The sequence below is a fragment of the Rhinatrema bivittatum genome, chromosome 6, assembly GCF_901001135.1.
Source record: "Rhinatrema bivittatum chromosome 6, aRhiBiv1.1, whole genome shotgun sequence".
NCBI lineage: Eukaryota > Metazoa > Chordata > Amphibia > Gymnophiona > Rhinatrematidae > Rhinatrema > Rhinatrema bivittatum.
Window position 1 is genome coordinate 285,753,631 of NC_042620.1, and position 13,185 is coordinate 285,766,815.

General features: G+C 43.7%; 1 protein-coding gene across 1 annotated transcript in view; it reads right to left on the bottom strand.

Moving 5' to 3' along the window:
• Positions 1 to 13,185, bottom strand: part of LOC115094346 (zinc finger protein 271-like) — a 154,161-nt gene that overhangs the window by 79,954 nt on the left and 61,022 nt on the right. Inside the window, exon 4 of the mRNA XM_029607298.1 lies at positions 978 to 1,094. Coding sequence (XP_029463158.1) covers positions 978 to 1,094 — 117 coding nt within the window. The remainder of the gene's footprint in view (positions 1 to 977; positions 1,095 to 13,185) is intronic.

Sequence of the window (13,185 nt, forward strand, 5' to 3'; positions counted from 1 at the left end):
CCACAAGATTTCCTTGTGTGTCAGGCAGGTGGAAATAATGGTGAAGCTTCTCCACATAGCTTACAGGTATCCTCTCTTTTATACTAAAATTTCTCCTACCTCCACTGGCCTATGCTGGCGTGGTTGTGGCCTCTCTGGTTCATACCTCCACGTTTGGTCTTGCAAATTCATTGGGATTTTTTGGAAATCCGTTTCACGGATTTGCCTCCTTATAACGGGAAAAGAAATAGCCTTGACTCCCGAAATATGTCTGTTAGGTTTGTGGAGGAACCATATTCTTACTACTTCACAGAAGAAATTGGCAGACCATTTAATACATGCTGGTCACTTCACAATTGCCCTTATGTGGAAATTGCCTCCCACTTTGGAAGTCTGGCTGAGTCAAGTACACGAAATTGCTACTGTGGAAAAGCTCACACTCTCAAACGAAATTTACCTTTATATAATAAAATTTGGTCACCTTATTGGGAATATAGGAGCACATTGCTTGTGTAACTGAAGTGTTTTCATTATTATTTAATGTAAGTGCTGCCTTGTGGGGTTTTGCCATAATCTCACACTATATCTGTTATGCTCATATGGGGGCATCTGTCTTTTCTCCAGGGGGATGGGAGGGGGGGTTATTTTACTCGGTACAGCAAATGTTGGAATGTTATTTTATCTTTTCTTGTTTTTGTAATGTTAAAATCATTAAAATAAAAAGTAAAAAAAAAAAAGAAAGCAGAGTTGCTTACCTGTAACGTTTGCTCAACCTTGCTCTACTGTATGCAAATCTCTCTCAGTCATGCATATTAATTATGTATATCCTGAAAACCAGACCTGTGTGTGGCACTCCAGGACCTGAGTTGTCTATCTCTGTGCTAAGGCTCAAAAGAGCCTATGTATGTTTAGCTGTAACCCACCCCAAACTTTGGAGGGCACAGGAAATAAGTACTTTTAAATAAATAAATAAAAGTGTTAAGAAGTTTTTCACTTACTAACTATGGCAGTGCTGATCCATTCTCTCTCTTCAGAGTTGTGCTGATCTTGGAGATATGCTTCCTTTTCCTGCTTTATTCTTAACAAAATCTCAGGCTCGACAACTGAATAATTGTCTATTAAGATAAAAGAAATAAAAGAAAATATTGCTTAAAAGAAAAACATTTTAGTTCATTGTTTGTTACTGTTTGTTCAGGTTACTCAGTTGAAACAAGGGAGCTACAGCACATTGTGATGTCAGTAAGAACCTTCCTGTCATGATACATGGTCATATGATGCTGTCTGACAAATTACAATCGGCTCGATACAGTAAGGCCGCGGTAAAAACAGTGCGGCAGTGTCAGGCGCACCCTTCCTCCCCGCACGCACAGTTCTCTTCACTAACTCCCCGATACTCTCCTCTAATCGCATGCAAATGCATGCCGCGGCTGTGAAGCGTTAGGGAAGGGTTATGCCCGCGCAACCCATTTTACTGTATAGGCGCTGTAACAGCGCCTATACAGTAACCTGGGTGCGCTGGTACCTGTCATTTCAAATGACATTTGAAATGACAGGCACCAGGAAGTGTAAAAAACAAAAAACCTGTGTGTTATATAAAAAAATAAAACAATTTTAAATACCTGTCGGAGGGCCGTGGGTCCAGGCGGCCGGTGGGCGGCGGGCAGCCGTCAGCGGCATCCGGTAGTCCCTTCTCCCTTCCTCCCTCCCTCCCCTGCCTGGATGAGCGCCAAACTCGCACGGGCGGGTCGGCAGCGGCGGGTAGGCAGCAGCGGGGTCCGGAGGGGCAGCGGCAGCAGGATCCAGGGGTGGCAGCGAGATCCGGGGAGCGAGTAGCGGCAGCGTGTTCGATCGGGCAGGCAGGTAGGTGGCAAAATAAAGATGGCCGCCTGCACGGGAATATCGTGCAATTGGCCGCTGAAGACGTGACGTCACACCCCGTGACGCCAAACGTCGTGACGTCACGTCTTCAGCGGCCAATTGCACGATTTTCCCGTGCAGGCGGCCATCTTTATTTTGCCACCTACCTGCCTGCCCGATCGAACACGCTGCCACTACTCGCTCCCCGGATCTCGCTGCCGCCCCTGGATCCTGCTGCCGCTGCCCCCCCGGACCCCGCTGCCCCCCCGGACCCCGCTGCTGCCTACCCGCCACTCCCGGATCCTGCTGCCGCCCCCCCCCCCGCTGCCGCCCCGCCCGTGCGATTTTGGCGCTCATCCAGGCAGGGGAGGGAGGGAGGAAGGGAGAAGGGACTACCGGATGCCGCTGATGGCTGCCCGCCGCCCACCGGCCGCCTGGACCCACGGCCCTCCGACAGGTATTTAAAATTGTTTTATTTTTTTATATAACACACAGGTTTTTTGTTTTTAACACTTTTTACACTTTTTACACTTACCATAGCAGGCCCGAGCCTTGCTACTTTTTCGTTTGTTTTTTTTTTTTGCTTCGGGAGGAGGGGACCGGACGGGGCTGCAGGAGACCGGACGGGACCAGGGCGGGTAAGCAATGTTTTTACACTACACTAACTCCTACTAGGGGGAGGCGGTAAACTAGCAGGTTAAGGCCGCGGCAGAACAGCGGGTTACGGAGGAGATAATATCAGCGCCCGTTACAGTATCGCAGGGGAATAGCTAATTCCTTCATTATACAGCTTTTTCGTTCATTTACATGCTGGGTGCGGAAAGGGTTTAGGAAAGGGTTTAGGAAGCGCTAAGGACGCGTGAAACTGGAGACTGTATCGCTGGATGGCCTTACTCGTCTGTATTGTGTGCTCCCAGCACGTTACAGACCGGGAATCTTTAACTCAACGTTACTGTATCGACCTGAATGTGATTTTTCTGTATCATTTTATAGCTACATATTACAAAAATTACAATTTGAATTAATAACGAAGGGGGACAGTAAGCAAATCCATGGCTCTCATGCTAAACTTTCAAAAGGGAAACTTTGAGAAAATGAGAAAAATGGAAAAAAACTGAAAGGAGCAGCTACAAAGGTAAAAAGTGTGCAAGAGGCGTGGTCATTGTTAAAAAACACCATCCTAGAAGCACAGTCCAGATGAATTCCACACATTAATAAAGGTGGAAAGAAGGCAAAATGATTACCGGCATAGTTAAAAGATGAGGTGAAAGAAGCTATTTTAGCCAAAAGATCTTCATTCAAAAATTGGAAAGATCCAATAGAAGAAAATAGGATAATGCATAAGCGTTGGCAAGTTAAATGTAAGACATTGATAAGACAGGCTAAGAGAGAATTTGAAAAGAAGTTGGCCATAGAGGCAAAAACTCACAGTAAAAATTTTTAAAAATATATCTGAAGCAGAAAGCCTGTGAGGGAGTCAGTTGGACTGTTAGATGATCGAGGTGTTAAATGGGCATTTACATAGAAACATAGAAATGACGGCAGAAGACGACCAAATGGCCCATCCAGTCTGCCCAGCAAGCTATGTACTTTATTTTTTTCTCTCTCTCTCTCATACTTGTTACGCTTGGCTTCTAGTACTCTCTAGTTCTATTTCCCCTCCCCCCACCATCAATGTAGAGAGCAGCGCTGGAACTGCATCCAAGCAAATATCCAGCTCAATTAGGGGTAGCAACCGCCGTAACAAGCAGGCCACACCTCTGCCCCTGTCTACCAAGACTATGCAATCCACATACAGATCCTCCCTTCCTCATTCCCCCTGTCGTTGAAGCAAAGAGCTATGCTGGACATGCATTGAAAGTAAAGTATCTGCCCAGCTACACCTCGCTTCCCTGTGAATTTTTTTTTTTTCTTCTTCCACATTACCTCTTGCCGTTGAAGCCCAGAGCAATGATTGAGTCTCATCAACTGTGTGTATGTACACTGAACAAGGGTATTATCTCCAGGTAGTAGCCCCCATTTCCGCGAGCCACATTAACAAACAACAAATATTGAACAAGCCTAATAATTGGCAATACCTATAGCCTATTACCTCACCGGTAATTTTACATACTCTTACCCACCCTTGTTTTTTGGGGGGGGGTTTTGGAGATGGCAGCCCTCCATCCTTCCGCTCCGTGAAGGTGGAACACCGACCACTGGCATCCCGCTCCGTGAATGCCTCTGTGGCTACTGCCGCTCCGTGCAGTGTTCTGCTGCCTCCTTCCACCTTTGGGCTTGTGGGCCCCGGTTATTGATCCCTGCGTCTGCTACTTTTCGTGGCTGTGATAACTGCCCCCCCCCCCCCCCCCCCCCACAACAAGACCTTTAATTAGGGCTTCAAGGGCTGCTGCTTCTCCCTTTTACTGCAACACGTCTGAGGCGATCTCTAGCTCAGCCTTTCTGCGATCTTCGGCGGTGGCTGTGGCATCAGCGGCTTCCTGTTGTTCTTCTATTTTGAGCCCTTTTATCTTGAGGGCTGCTGCTTGTTCAGCATTCTGTATGCGAGCCACCCCCTCTTTATTCATGTCCTCTAGACTTGATGGATCCACAGTGTTTATCCTTTAGATAAAAATTTAGAGAAAATTTAGAGAAGATAATGCCATCGCGGAAAGATTAAATGATTTCTTTGCTTCAGTGTTTACTGAAGAGGATGTTGGAGAGGTACCCGTACTGGAGAAGGTTTTCATGGGTAATGATTCAGATGGACTGAACCAAATAACTGTGAACCTAGAAGATGTGGTAGGCCTGATTGAAAAACTGAAGAGTAGTAAATCACCTGGACCGGGTAATGTAACCCCAATATTTAAAAAGGGCTCCAGGGGCGATCCGGGAAACTACAGACCAGTTAGCCTGAATTCAGTGCCAGGAAAAATAGTGGAAAGTGCTCTAAATATCAAAATCACAAAACATAGAGAAAGCCGTGGTTTAATGGAACAAAGTCAGCATGGCTTTACCCAAGGCAAGTCTTGCCTCACAAAACTGCTTCACTTTTTTGAAGGAGTTAACAAACATGTAGATAAAGCTGAACCGGTAGATGTAGTGTATTTCTATTTTCAGAAGGCGTTTGACAAAGTTCCTCATGAGAGGCATCTAGGAAAAGTAAAAAGTCATGGGATAGGCGATGTCCTTTTGTGGATTACAAACTGGCTAAAAGACAGGAAACAGAGTAGGATTAAATGGACACTTTTCTCAGTGGAGGGGAGTGGGCAGTGGAGTGCCTCAGGGATCTGTATTGGGACCCGTACTTTTCAATATATTTATAAATGATCTGGAAAGACATGAGACGAGTGAGGTAATCAAATTTGCAGATGATACAAAATTGTTCAGAGTAGTTAAAATCACAAGCAGACTGTGATACATTGCAGGAAGACCTTGTGAGATTGGAAAATTGGGTATCCAAATGGCAGATGAAATTTAATGTGGATAAGTACAAGGTGATGTATATAAGGTAAAAAATATCCCATGCTATAGTTTTGCAATGTTAGGTTTCATAGGCAAAAACTCGGTTGGACCATTAGATAACAGAGGGGTTAAAAGGGCTCTTAGGGAAGATAAGGCCATTGCAGAAAGACTAAATGAATTCTTTGCCTCCGTGTTTACTAATGAGGATGTTGGGGAGATACCAGTTCCAGAGATGGTTTTCAGGTGTGATGAGTCAGACAAACTGAACGAAATCACTGTGAACCTGGAAGATGTAGTAGACCAGATTGACAAACTAAAGAGTAGCAAATCACCTGGACCGGATGGTATGCATCCTAGGATTCTGAAGGAACTCAAAATGAAATTTCTGATCTATTAGTTAAAATTTGTAACCTATCATTAAAATCATCCATTGTACCTGGAGGGTGGCCAATGTAACCCCAATATTTAAAAAAGGCTCCAGGGGCGATCCGGGTAACTATAGACCAGTGAGCCTGACTTCAGTGCCGGGAAAAATAGTGGAAACTATTCTCAAGAACAAAATTGTATAGCACATAGAAAGACATGATTTAATGGAACATAGTCAACATGGATTTAACCCAGGGAAGTCTTGCCTAACAAATCTGCTTCATTTTTTTTGAAGGGGTTAATAAACATGTGGATAAAGGTGAACCGGCAGATATAGTGTATTTGGATTTTCAGAAGGCGTTTGACAAAGTCCCTCATGAGAGGCTTCTACGAAAACTAAAAAGTCAAGGGATAGGAGGCGATGTCCTTTCGTGGATTACAAGCTAGTTAAAAGATAGGAAACAGAGAGTAGGATTAAATGGTCAATTTTCTCAGTGGAAAAGGGTAAACAGTGGAGTGCCTCAGGGATCTGTACATGGACCGGTGCTTTTCAATATATATATATAAATGAGCTGGAAAGGAATACGACGAGTGAGGTTATCAAATTTGCAGATGATACAAAATTATTCAGAGTAGTTAAATCACAAGCAGACTGTGATACATTGCAGGAGGACCTTGCAAGACTGGAAGATTGGGCATCCAAATGGCAGATGAAATTTAATGTGGACAAGTGCAAGGTGTTGCATATAGGGAAAAATAACAGTTGCTGTAGTTACACGATGTTAGGTTCCATATTAGGAGCTACCACCCAGGAAAAAGATCTAGGCATCATAGTGGATAATACTTTAAAATAGTCAGCTCAGTGTGCTGCAGCAGTCAAAAAAGCAAATAGAATGTTAGGAATTATTAGGAAGAGAATGGTTAATAGAACGGAAAATGTCATAATGCCTCTGTATTGCTCCATGGTGAGACCACACCTTGAATACTGTGTACAATTCTGGTCGCCGCATCTCAAAAAAGATATAGTTGTGATGGAGAAGGTACAGAGAAGGGCAACCAAAATGATAAAGGGGATGGAACAGCTTCCCTATGAGGAAAGGCTGAAGAGGTTAGGGTTGTTCAGCTTGGAGAGGAGACGGCTGAGGGGGGATATGATAGAGGTCTTTAAGATCATGAGAGGTCTTGAACGAGTAGATGTGACTCGGTTATTTTCACTTTCGAATAATAGAAGGACTAGGGGGCATTCCATGAAGTTAGCAAGTAGCACATTTAAGACTAATCGGAGAAAATTCTTTTTCATTCAACACACAATAAAGCTCTGGAATTTGTTACCAGAGGATGTGGTTAGTGCAGTTAGTGTAGCTGGGTTCAAAAAAGGTTTGGATAAGTTCTTGGAGGAGAAGTCCATTAATGGCTATTAATTAATTTTACTTAGGGAATAGCCACTGCTATTAATTGCATCAGTAGCATGGGATCTTCTTAGTGTTTGGGTAATTGCCAGGTTCTTGTGGCCTGGTTTGGCCTCTGTTGGAAACAGGATGCTGGGCTTGATGGACCCTTGGTCTGACCCAACATGGCAATTTCTTATGTTCTTATATTAGGAGCTACCACCCAAGAAAGAGATCTAAGCGTCATAGTGGATAACACATTGAAATCATCGGTTCAGCGTGCTACGGCAGTCAAAAAAGCAAACAGAATGTTGGGAATTATTAGAAAGGGAATGGTGAATAAAACAGAAAATGTTAAAATGCCTCTGTATTGCTCCATGGTGAGACCGCACCTTGAATACTGTGTACAATTCTGGTCACCGCATCTCAAAAAAGATATAGTTGTGATGGAGAAGGTACAGAGAAGGGCGACGAAATGATAAAGTAAATGGAACAGCTCCCCTATGAGGAAAGACTAAAGAGGTTAGGAATTTTCAGCTTGGAGAAGAGACGGCTGGGGGGATATGATAGAGGTGTTTAAAATCATGACAGGTCTAGAACGGGTAAATGTGAATCGGTTATTTACTCTTTCGGATAATAGAAAGACTAGGGGCACTCCATGAAGTTAGCATGTGGCACATTTAAAACTAATCGGAGAAAGTTTTTTTTCACTCAACGCACAATTAAACTCTGGAATTTGTTGCCAGAGGATATGGTTAGTGCAGTTAGTGTAGCTGTGTTTAAAAAAGGATTGGATAAGTTCTTGGAGGAGAAGTCCATTACCTGCTATTAAGTTGACTTAGAAAATAGCCACTACTATTACTAGCAACAGTAACATAGAACAGACAGTTTTTGGGTACTTGGCAGGTTCTTATGGCCTAGATTGGCCACTGTTGGAAACAGGATGCTGGGCTTGATGGACCCTTGGTCTGACCCAGTATGGCATGTTCTTATGTAAATAAGACAGCTAGGGAACAAATTTCAAAAGTAGTTGCAAAACCCATAGATATTCACATACTTTTCCTTTGAAAACTACTTAAGATAAAAGTACCTTCAGAGATTTGCGTCTTCTTTCTGCAGAAATGTTTCTCTGCAAAACTATGTGAGTTGTTGCCTTTCCGACAACTTTGCATTCGAGACTGCCTACTTTTCTCCAGGGCTGAATTTGTAGAAAAAAAGGAAGTGGAACTGAGGAACAGGAGTGGTGGTGGGGGGAGGGGAAGAGGAAGCAGGACCAGGGCTGGGTGTGAACTCTCTCTTAAAAAAACCACACGCTCTCCTTCTCTCACAGACCCAAATATGAAAATACGCCTTTTCACACTCATCTTACTTATCCCAATGATCCTCCATTCCCAGTCCCCACAAGTGCACAACTCCCAGCCATCCTTCACCCACCCTCCCTTCTTACCTGCAAACTGCCGGGAGGGGAGGTGCTGAAGCAGAATACCCCTGGCTGCTCTACTTAAGTCTGAAAAGAAGTGGGGATACTCTGTTCTAGTCCAGTTCCCTACAAATTAAGCCCTGGTAAATGTAAGTATGTTGGCGTTGATCTGGGGAAAGGTTGGACAAATTCTAGAAAGCCCATTTACCCAGATAAATGACTTTTGCAGGGTTTAATTTATAGACAAAAGGAAGTGGAACTGTAGAGGGGGTAACATGGACAGGTCCAAGGCCGGGGTCAGGACTGGGAGTGGAATCTCTCAAATATGTATACCCAAACATACTTTTCACACACTTAACATACTCGGCTGGGGGTTGGGGCTACAGGATAACAGGTAAGGAGGAGAAGGCAGATAGAGAGAAAAAGTCTTATTTTTTCACTTGCTATTCTAATGTATCAATAGGCTGAAATGTAAATATTGTGCTGTTCAATTTCTCCCCTTCCATCCCAAGTTTATTTTCCTTGTTTTTTGTAACTTTCCCTCTCCCTTTTTCTGATTCACTGTATTTAAAGTTCAAGGTTCTTATTGAAAATATTGTTTTTTACGTTACGTTATGCTTTACACTCCTTGTTATTTGTAAACCGGGTTGATGTGATGCCTATCATGAAACTCGGTATAACAAAAACAATAAATAAATAAATAAATAAAGCCCCATTCTAACTCCTCCTCCTCTTTGCCCTGGTGATCCTGATCCTCCATCCCCATCCCCCCCCCACCACCACCATAAATTCCCCAGTGGTCCTTAAGTTCCTAAGTCTAAACCCATTACCCCTGGTGATCCTCAAGACCCTCCTCTCTAGAAAACCATCCTTTTTCATTTCATTTATTAAAATTTATTAATCGCCTAACACTAAAAGGCCTAGGCGATGTACATGAATACATACATAATAAAATTAACTAAATACAAACACTTTTAGTTTCACAGAAACTAAATAACAAAATACCATACATAATTGGTAATTCCATATCATAGTATATCATATACATAAACAATAGTAGAATTTAGACATCCTGATATAATCTCCGAAAAGAGAAAATCCATATTACTGACATATCTGTATTATGTTGTCAAACAATCAAGCACATTCATACCGCATGTTACACATTATACGCACGACTAAGCAGAAATTCTTTAAAAGACATTTTGAACTTCTTAACATCTTCCAAGGATCTTAAATCAAAAGGAATACGATTCCATTGAGTGGGTGCTGCAATCGAGAAAGAAGTCTCCCTAGTACTAAATAATTGTGCCTGACGAACCGAAGGAACCTCTAACAAATTTAATTGAGACGATCTCAAGCATCTCGCTGGTTTATGTATCCACAACAATGCATTAAACCAATAAGCAGAATTAGACATACGAAGCTTAAAGACTATCATCCCTATCTTGAAGACTATACATTCTTATATATACATATATATATATATATATATAAAAAATATATATATTCTTAAATATATATATTTGGGATTATATTATCATTATTTTCAATAGATTATGATTATCTTTAAGTTAATTTGATTAGTGCTTAACTATGTCTCTAAATTTGTTCTTAATTGATTTATTATGTACTCACGAGTTTATTCTCTTTTCGATTGTAAAGCTTGTTGCTAATTTACTGTTGATTGTGAACAGAGGTGATGTTATTAACGTGCCGCGGCATATAAAAAACTTCGAAATAAATAAATAAATAAATTCATACACTGGTAGCCAGTTAAGCCTACATAAAACTGGCGAAATCCGATCAAAACGCTTTGAGTTAGAAACCAGCCTGGGAGCAGAGTGCAATAATAGCTGCATCGAATGAATTTGACATTTGGGTAAACCAATGTAAAGTCCATTACAATAATCAATGTGAGGAAATATAAGTGCCCGTACAACCATCAGAAAATCCTTATCATATAGCAACTCTCCTCCTCAGTCAGTAAAGTACAAGCCTCTTCTTCAAGCCAGAATCAGCTGATTCTGGGGATGGCGAGAGCAGCCTGGGGTGCACTATCCGCTGTCCTCAGTTTCCAAGGATAGAGGTGAAGGGCCTGTTTTTGCCTCCATGGAAGTGGAAGAAATGGAATAGTATCCCATCATTCACTCTCTTGGTCTTTTTGCTCTCACCAGTGTGGCCACTAGCAGAAGAGGTAGCAGGGCATGGGATGATGGCATGATAAGCAGGAAGCCAACACATCCAGGAGTGGCAGAAGCAGTGAGGCAGACAGGAATTTACCCAAGTCCATGTTGTATCCTGTCTCTCCAAAGCCTCCTAAATTGTGCTAGGAAACTGCACAAAAATCAAAACCATGTGGTTGCCTTGTCGAGGGGTAAGCAGCTCTTCTCTGCTTCCTCCAAGTGCTGGAGGAGGCCATAAATGATCCATGAAACTATTGGCTCTGTTCTGATTCTGCAGGGCAGCCAGAACTGATATACACAACCGGCTCTGCTCCACTTTCTCTGGTCCCAAAATAAAGGCAGCAGAATGCTGTTCTGGATTGTTCTGTCATAAATTAAGCCTTCTGTACTGGACACAAAAACGGGATGAATTAGCACAAATTTGAAAGCTGTGGGTAGTAGTACTTTTCCTGCAAAATGGGCTGGAAAGCAATTAGAACATTGCACATTGCTCTGAGTTCCATAATTTGATTTATATACATCTTTCCTTGGTCGACCAGACTCCCTGAGATTTGTATTGATCTATGTGGGCACCCCAGCCTAAGGTGGAGGTATCTGTTGTTAATACTATTTGGAACGGAGTTGGATGCAGAGATGTACCACTATTTAATACCAGAGGTTGCAGCCACCATATCTCTTGCTTCATTTCTGTCATAATGATAAACTTGGTGTGAAGGGGTTAAGAACATAGAACCTAAGAATATAAGAAATGCCATACTGCGTTTCCAACTGTAGCCAATTCAAGTCACAAGTACCTGGCAAGTAACCAAACATTAGATAATAAGCAATAATAGCATGTGATCTAAATTACTGTGATAGCAGTTTATGGATTTATCCTCTAGGAACTTATCCAAACCTTTTTTAAACCCAGTTACACTAACTGCTATAACCACATCCTCTGGCAATGAATTCCAAAGCTTAATTATGCACTGAATGAAAAAGAATTTTCTTTGATTTGTTTTAAATGAGCAACTTGCTAACTTCATGTAGTGTTCCCTGGTCCTTCTATTATCTGAGAGTGTAAATAACGATTTACATTAACTTGTTCAAGTCCTTTCATGATTTTGTAGACTATCATACCCCCCCCCCCCCCCCCCCGTCATCTTCTCCAAACTTAAAAGCCCTAACTTCTTTAGCCTTTCCTCAAAGGGCAGCCATTCCATACTCCTTATTTTGGTCGTCCTTCTCTGCACTTTCTCCAGTGCAGCTATATCCTTTTTGAGATGCAGTGACCAGAACTGCACACAGTATTCAAGGTATGGTCTCACCATGGAGCGATACAGAGGCATTATGACATCCTCCGTTTTATTTTTCATTCCCTTCTTAATAATTCCTATCATTCAGGTCGATACTCTAAGGCCGCGGTAGAAAGAGTGCGGCAGTGCCTGGCGCACCCTCGTTCCCCGCATGCACAGTTCTCTTCACCTACCGCTCGATACTCTCTTCTAATTGCATGCAAATGCATGCCGCGTCTGCGAAGTGTTAGGGAAGAGTTAGGCCCGCGCAACCCATTTTACGGTATAGAGTGCCTATACAGTAACCTGGGTGCTCGGGCCTAACGCTTCACGGCCACGCTGGTATCTCATTTCAAATGTCATTTGAAATGACAGATACCAGGAAGTCGGGATTGCCGTCCCCTCTCCCCTACTCCCGAAGCAAAAAAAAAAAAAGTGAAAAAAAAAGTTGCGAGAGAGAGGGGGGAGAGGACGGCAATCCTACGCTCGGCGACTTACTTTTGCAGCCCCCCTCCAGACATCGTGGCTTCCCCCGTGCCAGTTCCCCTTCCCCTCCTCCTGAAGCAGGGTGCGAAAAGCGCGAAGCGACTTACTTTTGCAGCCCCCTCCGGACATCGGACGACCTCTCCTGCCTCCAGCTGCTCACAAAGAAGGACGCCTGCACGGCCACTGAAGACGTGACATCACGACGTTTGGCGTCACGGCATGTGACGTCACGTCTTCAGCGGCCGTGCAGGCGTCCATCTTCGCGAGCAGCTGGAGGCAGGAGAGGTCGTCCGATGTCTGGAAGGTGCTACAAAAGGTGAGTCGCTTCGTCGCTTTACACTGCCAGTCCCTTCTTCCCTCCTCCCGGAGCAAGGCTGCTTTTCGCGCCCTGCTTCGGGAGGAGGGGAGGGGGAACTGGCACGGGGGAAGCCACGATGTCCGGAGGAGGGGGGCTGCAAAAGTAAGTCGCCGAGCGTAGGATTGCCGTCCTCTCCCCTCTCTCGCAACTTTTTTTCGCTTTTTTTTTTCTTCGGGAGGAGGGGGGAGGACTGGGGCTGCCCCGGAGGCCAGCATCCATGGACGCGGCCAGGGCAGGTGAGAGGGGGCTGGGGGAAAGCTTGCCGCCTACCCTTACCCCTGCCTCTAACGGAGGGGTAGGCGGTAAGTTAGCAGGTTAAACGCGGGGCAAAATGGCAGCGATAGTCGGAGCGCGCGTTACAGTATCGGAGGGGAATAGCTAATTCCTTCATTATACAGCTAATTCGTTCATTTACATATCATATACA